At 32.5% G+C, this 13,871-nt stretch overlaps 1 protein-coding gene across 4 annotated transcripts in view; it reads right to left on the bottom strand.

The window, feature by feature from the left end:
* The window catches only part of Edem3 (ER degradation enhancing alpha-mannosidase like protein 3), a 73,091-nt gene that overhangs the window by 35,702 nt on the left and 23,518 nt on the right, over window positions 1-13,871 (bottom strand). For all 4 annotated transcript variants that reach the window (XM_026392839.1, XM_026392841.1, XM_026392840.2 and 1 more), the window contains exons 5-9: window positions 12,652-12,764; window positions 11,456-11,609; window positions 8,026-8,160; window positions 5,057-5,162; window positions 16-113 (exon numbers count right to left, since the gene is read on the bottom strand). In XM_026392839.1, the coding sequence (XP_026248624.1) occupies window positions 16-113; window positions 5,057-5,162; window positions 8,026-8,160; window positions 11,456-11,609; window positions 12,652-12,764 (606 nt within the window). The remainder of the gene's footprint in view (window positions 1-15; window positions 114-5,056; window positions 5,163-8,025; window positions 8,161-11,455; window positions 11,610-12,651; window positions 12,765-13,871) is intronic.

The raw sequence follows: 13,871 nt of genomic DNA, 5'->3' as shown, positions 1-13,871 counted from the left end.
ATTTGATCAACTTACTGTATTAAATCTTTCCAGAAAACTGTCATCTCCAAGCAAGACATAGGCTTTCAAGAGATACTCATAATATGAATCAATCCCTGCTCCAACTCCACTATCTATAGAAAATACATATAAATGATCTTTCATTAAACAAGTCTTAAAAATTCTTTAGAGTACAAATGAGGGTACGAGTATATCAATAATGAAAAATTAGTCTAAACACGAAATTGTTTAAAGTAAAAATTATACATTTACAGAAATATTAACCCTACTATATAAATAATAGTTCCCTTGTTGATAATAGTTGTTTTTTTCTTTTAAAATCACTTTGTAAAATTGTTTACAAAGGGCTTATTTAAGAGCAAGAGATATTAGAAAAGACATATGGAAGATGGAATAGAAACAACAGTGATTTAGATAACAAGAATTACAAAGAAATAAAAGTGAAAGGGATAAAATACCTAAAAAACTATCAATTTTTAGCAAATTAAAGATTTTAAAAGAAAGGGCCCACATAATATAGAAAGGAGAGATACAGAGGAAAACCTACACCTAAAATTATAGTAATTCTTTTCAAAATTTCTCCTTGTCTTTGATATTCATACTCCTTCAGAAAGAAAGAGAAGATCACACATAAAGGCACTGAAATAAAAATGATATCACTTTGTGTGTATGTGTGTGTGCGTGTGGTACTAGGGATGGAACCCAGGGCCTTGCACACACTAGGCAAGTGCACTACCACTAAGCTGCATCCCCAGCACTTGCTGTCATATTTTAAAAACTGGCTTAAGAAGACAATGAGTGCTCACTTTAGCAGCACCTATACTAAAATTGGATCATGAAGCGTTTCATGTATCTAATTAACAATATTTCAATTTTCCCAATTCTTTGTGTATATAGTATTAAACAAAGTGCTTCTAAATGAAAGAATAATAAACATTTCAATCCCAGTTTAAAAAGAAAAAGACAAAAGAGCTGTATTTTCAAAACTTCACTCAAACATGAAAGCACAATAAAGATATTGTTAGGCATAATCCCTCAGCAGTTATTAAACACAAGAGTTTGGGCTGAAATGTAATTATCCCTTGGTATGTGCAGGAGACTGGTTTCAGGACTCCTGGTAGATACCAAATCCAAGGATGCCCAAGTACCTTACATAAATCAGTGTAGTATTTACATAAAATTTATGCCCATCCTCCCATTTACTCTAAATTGTCTTTAGATTACTTATAATACCTAATGTGATATAAATATTAAGAAAATGGTTATTATACCATATTGTTTAGAGAATGATGACAAGAAAAATAAGACTTTACATGTTTGGTACAGATACAATTTTTTTCCAGATATTTTCAATTCACAATTGGTTGAATCTGCGAAGGCAGAACGCACAGATATGGAAAGCTGACTCTACTTTTTGTTTTTTGGGGGGTATGGGGATTGAACTCGGGGTCACTCACCACTGAGCGACATCCCCAATCCTATTTTATATTTTATTTAGAGACAGAATCTCACTGAATTGCTTAGGGCCTTGCTTTTGCTGATGCTGGCTTTGCACTCCTGATACTCCTGCCTCAGCTTCGGATTACAGGCCTGCGCCAACATGCCCAGCCTGACTCTACTTAAATAAGAAGAGAGATAAACCCAGATGTTGATAGGAAGAGAGAAAGAGAGAACTCCAAGACTAAAAGAAAAAAAGAAACAAAGGGATGGGAGAACATACTAAAGTTTATGTTTTCAGGAGGCAAATGCAGGCATCAATGAAAAACAAAAGGATTCAAAAGAAAAATAGAAAAGAGACATACTGAAATAATATTAACATAGTATAAAGAATGTCGAAATATGTTAAAATATCAAATATGTAGATGGACTAAAATTAACAATTACGAGACAAAGACAAAACAGATTTAAAGATATATATTTTTACCAAAGACACACTTATAGCATAAATACCTGCAAAGACTGAACACAAAAGAATGGAAAAAGACTTACTAGGAAAATGCTATGCAAGATAAAGCTGATGTAGTTACTACCAGACAAAATACATTTTCAGACAGAGTATTATTAGAAATGGACAGGGTCACTACATAATGTTAAAAGGTTTAACTAAGAAGAGAAAGCAATTTAAAATGAATGCACTCAACAGAATATGTAAAGCAAAATCCAAAACTATAAAAAGAGCATTGTTGGAAATTTACCTAATTTTCTTAATGATTAATAGATCAAGCAAACAGAAAATCACTAGGATGTACACATATTATTAGTAACTAAGCAAACTAACATACATAGGGTTCTAATCTGACAACTGGAAAAATTACAATTTCTCTTAAGCATATGTGGAACATTTATAAAAACTGACTATGTTCTAGGCCAAAAAGAATACTTCAACAAGTTTCAAAGGATAGGTGTCACATAGACCATAAACATCATACACGTAGCATACAGACCACTGAACTGTAACTATTATAACATTTTTAAAAATATCTCCCTATATTTGTAAAGTGGAAAACACTTCTAAAAATTCTAAGAAAGTAGAAATCTGTGAGAAGTAGTTTTACCTCTCATTACAAACACAAATCAACTCCAGATGGCTTAAGAATTTCAATGTCAATAATAAAACTTAAAAACTTCTAATACTTAAATATCTTATGAACCTCTGATTAGTAAGAGAGTCCTAAACAGGACAAAAAAGTATTGATCATAAAATCAGACTGATAAGTACAACTACATTAAAAATTTAAAAGAACTTAAAGTCAAAGTTGTGAATCATAAACTGGAAGAAGATATATGTGAGACACACAACTGACAAAGAATTAGTATTAAGAATATATAAAAAACTTTTACAAATAATTCTTTTACAAAAGCACACACGAACCCAAAAGAAACGGAAAAAGTATAAGACCATACAATTTAAAAAACAAGGAAACATACATAACCAATAAATATGAAGTATTCAGCATCATTAGTGATCAAGAAAATGTAAACTAAACCATAACAGGATGTTATTTAGAAACTCATTTGTATGGCAAATACTTTAAAATCTAACAATATACAATATACAATGTTGGAGGGCATGTCAATTCACAGGTAATCTTATAGTATAAAGTGATGAAATAACTGTGAAAAACAATTGGACATTATCTCCCAAAGCCGAACATTAACTTATCTTCTGACTTAAAAAATTCCACTCCTAGGTACATGGCCAAGAGAAACTCTTAAGACATGTACAACTGGAGTAAACAACAAAAATATTCACAACACTATTGCTCACAATAGCAAAATTCTATAAGCAAATGCCCATGATGGAGTTAGTAATTCAATAAATTATCAAACAGCAATTAAAAAATTATAACTCCATGCAACAATATGCATGAATCTGAGTAATGTAATGTTAAGTGAAAAAAGTCTCATAGGGGCATCAAATATGACATCCTTTAATAACATTTAAAACAAACTACACATTTTTAAGAATACATGTAGATTTAATAAAATTTAATTAAAAGGAAATTAAGAGAACAATCAACATAAAGATGATGACTACTTCAGGTGGAAGGAGGCAAAGGTGTGGAGTTACAAAGGTGGGGAGAATCAAGGACCATGTTCAATAGCATATTATCAAGTAAGTTGCTGTTGTAATGGTTCATTAGTGGGTATTTATTATAAAAAAATGATTAAATAAAATGGGTCATGTATGGACCAATGATAAGTGTCATGTCATATAAGTCAAGAATTATGACCAATTCAAAATTAATTATGATTAATTAATTTATACAAGAGGCTTAAAGTAGGTTTAAAAAAAAGGAGAAAAAATGCAGAATTTTGAAGCCTATATTCAGTTTTCTTTCAGAAACCATTCAGATAAAACTTAGGAAAATTTTTATGATACTGAAAAGATAAATAGTTTTATTTTAATGTTTAATAAGCAATTATATAAGATAATTTTACTTATTTAAATATAGGCAATTATTTTTTATTTTATACAGAAACAAGATAAGCCCTGTGGAACATAGAGAATTATATAAAAAAAGATAATCTCATTAGGAACATTCTAGTATATTTCCATTCTTTGATGTTTATTTTATAGGGGCATTTTTTTCATTTAATTTTATTTTCTTATTGGTGTATCTCATCTATACATAATGGTGGGTTTCATTGTTACATATCTGCATATACATAAAAACACAATTTGATTAATTTCACTACCAAATACACCCCCTACCCTTCCCTGCTTCCCCCACCCCCACTCTAATGGTTATCCTTCTAATTCCATGGCATTATAGGGCTGTTTTATAAATATAAAATTATATTCTTTGTACAATCATATCCTATGTGTTCATATAACATTGCAATGTTTATTTCCTTAATTCTAATTCATTTTAGTAACTTAATAATTCAACATTCATATAAAATAACTTTCTTAGCTATTCTTTTTCCAGTGTTAAAAATAACTATATGATGAACACCTTTGGGGACAATTTTCTATAGTTTTTATTAAGCTAAATTAAAGAAGTAAAATTATTGATCAAAAGGACTAAGATCACATTAATGTGCACTTCATAGTAAATGTAGTGTGCCAAGGAGGCACTGTTCTAAATGCTTTACATTAACTCATTTAATCCTCACAATCAATCCGTAAAGTGCTACTATTATCCCCATTTTACAGATATGGGGATGTTAATATGGAGAGGCACACAGAAGTTAAACAACTTACCTCTGATTACACAGCCTCAATTCCAAAAATATGACTCCAGAGTCCATGTTCTTAGCTACTATGCTACACTTTATTTCCAGAGGTAGGAAAAAAACCCATGAAGGACTGATAACATTAAATATGCCCACTAAGCTATACCATGATGTGAGATGGCTGAGGTATCCAGATCCTGTAGTCCTCAAATAAATTAATTCTAGTGTTTCGTCTATACCCTATACCTATAATGCCATACCTATAAAGGCATGAAACAGAATATTATACAAAGATTATTTGAAAAAATGAAATCCTTTATTTCCCAACTATAATGAGGACATGAAGGTTTGACTTTTAAAAGCCCAAGTTACATACCTTTCCGCACCCAATCTCCAGTATGAATATTGATAGTCACACCCACTAAATTACTACTTCGCTGTCTTTTTTCCCATAGAAAATCAAGAGCTTTTCTTGCATATTCCTAAAATTTAAAAAGAAAAGCAAACTTGAAGAACTGCATGCCTTTGGAAAAAAGGAAACAAACAAAAATCAAAGGCCCACAGGATATTTTAAGAATTAAGTAAAATTCTTAAGCTAACCATTTATAATATAAACGTCTTTGAAGTCGTATCTTGGCTCTTTTTCAGTCAGTCTATTTAAGGACTCTGAAAATGCTTTTTAGTGGCAGTGATCCCACTTTGAGATCACCCATTTTCATTTAAACTTACAGTACACCTTCACAACACATATGTATCATTAAATTATATTAATGGCTGGCATATTAAATGCACTTGTTAAAATAATTTCTGTCACTTAAATGATCTAAGGAGTATCTAACCTCCTTAGATTCTTTATTGGAAGAGAATTTTAAAGTTGGAATGCTATCTTTGAAAGAGTCATTTCAGAACCTCTCTCTTTGTGGGGGAAGGAAGTACTGGGGATTGAACCCAGGGGTGTTCTACCAATGATCTACATCCCTGTCCCTTTTATTTTGAGACAGGGTCTTGCCAAGTTACCCAGGCTGTGTTCCAACTTGAAATCCTCCTCCCTCTGCCTGGATTAGAGGTGTGTACCACAGTGCTCTGCTAGATCCTACTTTAAATGACACATGACATCATTAGTAAAAAGTTAGTAAATTAACTAGGTTTCTGAACATTTATTTGGTTTTACCAAACTTACAACCTTATGACAACTTTTTATGTTTTCATTTTTAACTACTGAATATGAAATTAAAATGATTTCTGATTAAATTCTTAGTGTGGGATAAAAATGTTAGAAAAATAAAAGCAAAGGGCATGTAAAGGTGAAGTTAATTTCAGAACACAAGCCTAATAGAAGTACCACTATAAAAGAAAAAAATCATTAAACCAATCTGCCACTTTGTATATTTAAGAATAGAGTGTAAAGCAGGGCGTGGTGGCTCATGACTGTTAATCCCAGCGGCTTGGGAGGCTGAGGCAAGAAGAATGCAAGTTCAAAGCCAACCTCAGCAACTTAATGAGGCCTTAAGCAACTTAGTGAGACCCTGTCTCAAAATAAAGTACAAAATAGGCTGGGGATGTGGCTTAGTGATAGAGAGCCCCTTGGTTCAATTCCCAGTCCAAAATAACAACAACAACAACAAAAAGACCCAGTGAAATAGAAAACTTAACCCAAGTTTAAAATGGAACTCTAGGACACTAATACAAGAACTCAGACCTTTTCATAGGTTAGACCAAGGTTGGCAAACTTTTTCTGACAAGGGCTTGACAGTAATTATTTCAGGCATTATATGCCATGTTGTCACTGATCAAAATTCTCAACTCTGTTACTGTAACACAAAGCAGTCATAGGCCAAAATAATTAAGCATGACTGTGTTCTAATAAAACTTTTTTTTTAAAATACAAAAATAGAGAGGGTTGGGCATATAGCTCAGTGGTAAAGCAATTGGTGAGCATGTGCTAGACTCTGGATTCAATCTCCAATATCATTACTTAAAAAAAAAAAAAAAAAAAAAAAAAAGGCAGGTAGTGGCTAGATTTGGTCCACAGGCCAGTTTACCTATTATATCAATGCTCTGTCCATCAATTGCATCAGGTTGCTTCTCTGAAAATCAATTACTGTATATTCAAGAAGTTTTTAAAAAATCATGATTTTCAATAGATTTAGTTATAAACACAAACAAGCCCAGTGGAAAGAGCATGAACTTTGAATTCAGAAAGAGATGGATTCTAATTCCAACTGCATTCATTCACCCACTAGCTCTATAGGTCTCTTATCCTCTCTTAGCCTTATTTTCCTCACCTTTAAATTCATCAACATCTCTGAGTTTGTGGCTCATATTTAAAAGTATGCAATAGTATTTAAACTTTTTAATGAAGGGAAAACATTAATCAACAAGGTATGGAATAAGATTTTTTAAAGGTTACCTGTTCCACCATGATAAATGTGTCCTTAAGACATCTGAACATACAGACACACATACACAAAAAGATCATTTCACTTGTTTTATTTATAGTCTGATCCAATGTCTATAATGCTGGTATGCATTTCTTATTTCTGTTTTGTCCATGTGTACCATTTGCTGAATTTTAAAAAACTCACCTAAGTCATATGTTTGAAAAAGAGGGTGCTTTATGTAACTATTGCACTCCAGTGACAGGCTTACATAATTAGCTTTTCAAAAAGACAGAGAGACAGAGACAGAGACATAGCTACACCACAACAAACTATGTGGATGTTAAGTCTTCTAGATAATAAGTAATATTTCCCTTGGAGTAAATACATTTATGGATCAAACTCTCAATCATGACTTACATGCAAAAATTTCACTATGGTTTTAGCAGAGTAGTGAAGGTTTCCAAAATGCAACTGACTGTTCAGAAGTCTAACAAAATAGACATAGTATTTCATATAAGACATTTGTATTAAGGAGCCATGAAATATTTTTAAAAAAATTTTTTTAGTTGTTGATGGACCTTTATTTTATTTGCTTATTTATATGTGGTGTTAGGAATTGAACCAAGTGCCCCACATGCGAGGCAAGTGCTCTGCTGCTGAGCTACAACTCCAGCCCACGGAGCCATGAAATATTTATATAATATAGCTAAACAATCTTCTAAGAATAAAATTAAACTTTTATTTTGTAGTTTGTGAACAAAATACAGAGTGATATTTAACATAATTGCTTCGCAATGACTTTGATGTTTTCAACAATTAAAAACTATGTAATAGAATTAGATGAAAAGTTCATCAAAATAACATTTATCATCCAACTGATAATCTTAAAACTTAACCAAAGGAAAACAAATATGAAAAGAGCTATGCCCAAAACCCAGGAGATCAAAGACCATGAAAAGCAAACCTCAAATATTGTTGCTCCTGTGAATCGACTTAAAGCAGCAAACTCAAGGATCAAGGTACCTGCACATGCTGTACAGGTATCTGTCTCAGTTCCCGTGCGAGCTTCCGGTTTTCTGATGCCAAACTTTAAATTGATCTATTATAGAACCAGAAGACTATAATTAGCAACTATCAAGAGATATTAGATTTTTTGATAAGAAATTACCTTTTTATCAAATCATGAAAAATAATTCATGAAATAACTGATCACTGAGATTTACTCTGATGAGCTTTGTGACTTTCCAATTAATGTCTAAGGAAATACATTCTAAGCACATAATATTCATGTGCCATTTTCTACAAAATTAGCAAGAAGGATTCAATCTTTCTTTTATTTTATTTTTTAGCTTATGGGAATCCTATTGTTGACATTTGGTCTAGAAGCTGGTAGGCTCCTGTCCTCTTGACTAGGCCTCCAGTGTCTGATGTAGAGCAGGCACTGGTAATGGTGTCCAATTATTAGTGTAGATGTTAGAAACAAAAAGCTTATTGCCCTACTTACTTGAAGGCTTAAGACAAAAAGATACAAAAGTATTAATAAACTTTTATATTTAGAAGGAATCTGAACCTGGTTCTTCCTGATCTTGAGTTCCCGAAAAATCACAAAGTGGTTTTTAAAAAGGATACTTTTTTATTGAAAAGAAAAACAATAAATTACCTACACTAAATTTATCTACATTATCTCTTTGCTATCCTGGAAAATCCTTAAAACGTGTACAAATCATAACAGAATTTCTATTAACCCTGTATTTTAGGACATGATCATTATTCGACCTTAGGAGTAAGACCTTATCTGAAAAGTGGACAAGTTGCTTTCAATTAACTTTAAAGAAATGGCAATATGTAGTGTGGATAAGCTTTAAAGGTCAGTTTAAAAAATGTCCAGCAGCTCTTACAACAGCATTTCTGTCTAGCAAATTCTTTTGGGTTAAAAACAGTAACACAAATTTTATCAATTATGTATGATACCTAAGACAGAATGGTTACACAAATTTTAATAGGCAAAAGCAGTTATTTACTAAGTATGTAGAAGGAAGGATAGAAAGACATTTTCTTCTGGAGTCTCTCTTTTTAAAAAAGTTTAAAAAATCTTTGTTTACTATAATGCTCATGGTATCTTCTATTGCAATTCCATGCTTGGTTTTCATATTATGGTAAAAGTAAAGAAATGCTAGATTCCTCAAAATACAGCACCTCTATTTATAACAAAAACTAAAAATATTCACTAAAAATAAACTTAATTAAGTAAATATCTATATATTGTTTAAAAATAGTTTAAAATTGCTTCTAATTTTAATAAGTTGAAAGTGAATCAACAAAAAATTTAACCAATAAGCATATAGATTCACATTAAAGAGATTCTATTTTTTTCTCATTAAATTGGTAAAAAAAAATGATAACTGTTGGCCCCAGCACCACGGCACATGCACTTTTATGTAAAACTGAAAAAGTACAGAAGAAACTTTCCGGGAAGCAATTGGGCAATTAAGTAATTCCTCTTCTAGTAATTTAGCTTAAATAAAAAATGTAGTCTCTTTTTTTTTTTAACAGATTTAAGAATGTTTTTACACACGTAAGAATGTTCACAGGAAAACCTATTTAAAATATCAAAAACTGGAAACTTAAATTGAAGCTTATTTCTAGGCTTTTTCATTAAAGAAAAAAGTGCTGATCTTAACCCACTAAACTTAATGGATAAGTAATGGGATGTGTACTCTAATTTGAAAAGCACTAGCCATTAGCATGCTATATGTCTACCTAGTCAAAGATGGCTTTTTTTTTTTTTTTTTTTTTTTGTGGGGTGGGTACTAGGGAATGAACTCAAGAGCACCAAGTCCTATTTTGTATTTTATTTAGAGACAGGGTCTCACTGAATTGCTTGGCACTCACTTTTGTTACAAAGATAATTTCTTGATGGAGAAAACAGCCTTACTGATTTATACTGGTAGAGAAGTAATGCCAAGTAATAGATAAAGTAGGCCTAAAAATATGGACTGAAAAAAAAAAAAAAACCCAGGCATTTCAGGGGAACCTAGACTGCTTTGGTTGAGGTGGAAAAATGATTCCACTGGGGTATGGTACTGTAAGAGAATGCCAAAAAGTCTACTGTCTAACTATGAAGAGTTCTAAATGATAAAGAACACTTAATACAATAGGGACGATGAATGAGCAAAACTTTTAAGTTATGCTTTAGTAATATTAATTTTTCAAGTGCTCTGGATCATAAACCAAAAGAGAAAAGAGTAGGATAGGTATTTACAGAAGTTTAGGAAAAAAATTATATTTGCTTCAACAGTATAGCTGCAATAAGAAAAGGGAAAAAGTGATAGAGCTTGGTAATGCCTGAGGTATCTGACTTTGATAAAAAGAAGAAAATAACAGTGCTAATAAAGAATGAAAAAAATCAGAAGAGACAGCTCTTTCCATCTTCAATGACCTCCTTCCCTCTGCTTTAAATAAAAAATTCTCTCAGAGGAAAAATCAAATAAAAAATTCCCACAATGACTCTATTGCCAGCATTCCTTTAACTACCAACACAGAAGAAACCCCCAAATAAGTGGTCCACATGTACTTTCTACCTACTTTAGATTCTTCTTTCCCCTTTAATTTACCCTACTACAACCTTCAAGGTTCTGATTGCACTTGATTCTCCTCAAGTTTTCTAGGATGGTGTGTGTGTGCGTGTGTGTGTGTGTATGTATGTGTGTTACTAGGAATTTAACCAAGGGTGCTTCACACATGCCAGGTGAGTACTCTACCACTCAGTCCCCCACCTCTTTTTTTTTTTTTTTTTTTTTGAGGCCCTGTATTACTAATTTGCCCAGAATGGCCTTGAACCTGGGATCCTCCTGGCTCAGCCTTCCAAGTAGCATTATCTGGGATTATAGGAGTGTTGCCATCATGATTGGTGAACATCTCCTTTATAAGTTCCCATTTTTGGATTTTATAATACTATTTATATTTATATATTTATAATACTATTCACCAGCTCTACCTCCTCCTCATTCCTCTGTCTGTCCCCTCTTCTCTCTGGTCTTTTCCTTTGGAGAATAATACCTACCTGCTCTCAGTGCTTTGACCATAACTTCAGCACAAACAATTCTGGCTCAAGGTTTAGTCTAGCATATATTTCTTCCTTCTGCAGCATAATCCAAATTGTTATACATAGACACAACAAAGCTTAAACTAATCTAATTCTCACATCACTCAAATGTAAGTTAATTGAAATGTCAATATAAATTTATTATATAGCTTTGAAGCATTTTTTTCCAGTGCTAATAAAGAATGAAACCACTGAGAAACAATGGCTCTGATCAAAAAAACATTTAAATGTTTTGTAAAACAACAAAGGAAGTATACAAAGACTGTTATACATATTTAGAATTACTTACTCTTGGGTAAGGAAGGCCACTGGTAGTATTGAAAGCTGGTAAAAGTTTGTAACCCAATTGCTTTGCCATTTGCAGAAGTTCATCATTGTACCACTGCATGTATTCACCTTTTTCTTTCAGCATGATTGCCAGTGAGTGTCCACCCAAAAGACCCCTGTAATCACAGAGATGAAATATTATCCACCTCTTATAGACACTTAAACATACCACCTAAAAATGTGTGAGCATTTTGTTATCAACAAGTAAACGTAAGTAAGGAAAGACCATAGAAGACCTTAATTCTTTACTGGCTACTTATGTTATGGCAAACTATTAGAATTACATAGCCAACATCAGATATTCTATGTTATTGTAAAGTGTTTGGCATTTTTAAATACACTAAATTTTCTTAAAACAAAGAACATCCTAGACATCGCATCTAACAATCATGACAAATTAATCTTAACAAATTGCAAACTTAAAAATTTATCACCATAACATTTTAAAAATAAAAACCTCCTACTCCAGTAAGTGTAAAAGATTCATAAACTCTGAAAAGCTACATTACCACTCATATTTAATTGAAGAGTAGACTTATTTGAACAAAAGGAAATGAGGTACAATAAAAGTAATTATTAAATATAAAAATTTACTAATGTTGAAATGAATAACTAAATCTTATAATTACACATTTAAAAAAATTTTAGTTGTATGTGGACACAATATCTTTATTTTTATTTGTTTATTTTTATGTGGTGCTGAGGATTGAACCCAGGGCCTCACGCATGAGAGGCAAGCGCTCCACCACTGAGCTACAACCACAGCCCATAATTACACATTTTTAAGCACCCCAAGATCATTTCACATTGTTTAGTTGAAAGGCAATCCTATAAATTTGAATTTATTCAGCTTCGTTGGGAGGTGCATGGCTAAGTTTAACCAACTATGGAAGCTAGTGAAAAAACCTGTGACATAGCTAATACGACCTATGTCCAACCTTCTGTTGCTTTTTACATAGGGAATACCTCTGATTTGAAGCTACCACTCCAAAACCAGCTGCTGTCTGTGACCAATATAAAGCAAGGTTTTCCTAACTCTGTGGGACAATACTCCAGTTTTTGAACATAAGAAACTACTTCCTTACCTTTGATCCATAAGCAATTTACCCTAAGCTTCTCAATTACTAAAATTAAAGCATTGTTGGCTTAAGTACTCACCCCAGAACTCTGATGTTTGTTTCAAAGACAGAAACAACGACATCATTATCTAAATTAACATCTCTTAAAACTTTTCTCACAGCTTCCTCAAATTCTTTAGTTTTATTTAATACCTAGGAGAAGAAAATTACAAAATAAAGTTCTTTTCTACAAAGTGAAGGACAAATATTCTCAGAATGAGCTACTAAAAGCAACTTACAATACTTTAAAATGCAAAAAAGTGGCATATATAATAATTAATATTTCCCTTAAGTGTATTATAAAAATGTCATATCTCAAACTAAAAAAAATTAAATGCCTAATTACATAGCCTCTTTATACCTTTCTTTTTTAGACATACTGAAGTATCATTTTTTTTTTTTAGTTGTAGTTGGACACAATACCTTTATACACCTTTATTTATTTATTTATTTTAATGTGGTGCTGAGGATCAAACCCAGGGCCTCGTACATGCTAGGCAAGCACTCTACCACTGAGCCGCAACCCCAGCCCCATACTGAAGCATCTTTAGAACTTTAAAACAATCATTAGCAAAACTGATACTAGTTTCTTAGTACATGTTGGGCATCTCTAAGCCAAAAATTGGAAATCTGAGCATTTTTGAGTTTTCAAGGTTATATTGGCATTACTCAAAATGTTTCTGATTTTGGATCATTTCAGATTTTTGGGTTAGGGATCCAAAAAAGTAAAGGCTATTACAGCATACCAAAATACAAAAACTGAAATCTCTAACACTTCTGGTCCCATGTATTTCAGGAAACCACCTTCCCTCATAAATATGTGTGTTCGTTCTCTCTCTCTCTCTCTCTCCACATACACACATGAAAAACCTATGACCTCATGAGGTGAACTTTACTGGGATTGGTTTCCAAGTCAAAAACCAAACAAACCACCCATCCTATATACCAAACACCATCTTAAACAACAGTTTACTCTCAGAAGAAAGTGCTTTCTTTAACTGACTGATCCTAAGCGTACACCTGCCATCTTTATCCCATGGTCGTCCTGTTCATTAAGGAAGCTGTGTAATAATACAGCTCATAGGCTCTCAGTTTGATCCCCAGCACCAAGAAAAAAGCAGGTCCTGATCGGAATTCTGGTTCTTTCACTTACTACCTCCGATCCAAGTCAAGTTCCTTTAACCTCTGAGCCTGTTCCTTCACCTAGAAAAAAGAAGAAATGCCTACTCCTTCGGTTGCTTTCCTTAAATGAGATAATGT

Source organism: Urocitellus parryii, chromosome 9 (genome assembly GCF_045843805.1).
Source record: "Urocitellus parryii isolate mUroPar1 chromosome 9, mUroPar1.hap1, whole genome shotgun sequence".
Taxonomy (NCBI): Eukaryota; Metazoa; Chordata; class Mammalia; order Rodentia; family Sciuridae; genus Urocitellus; species Urocitellus parryii.
Note: the sequence above shows the minus strand (reverse complement) of the source record. Positions and strands in the feature narration are given on the sequence as shown.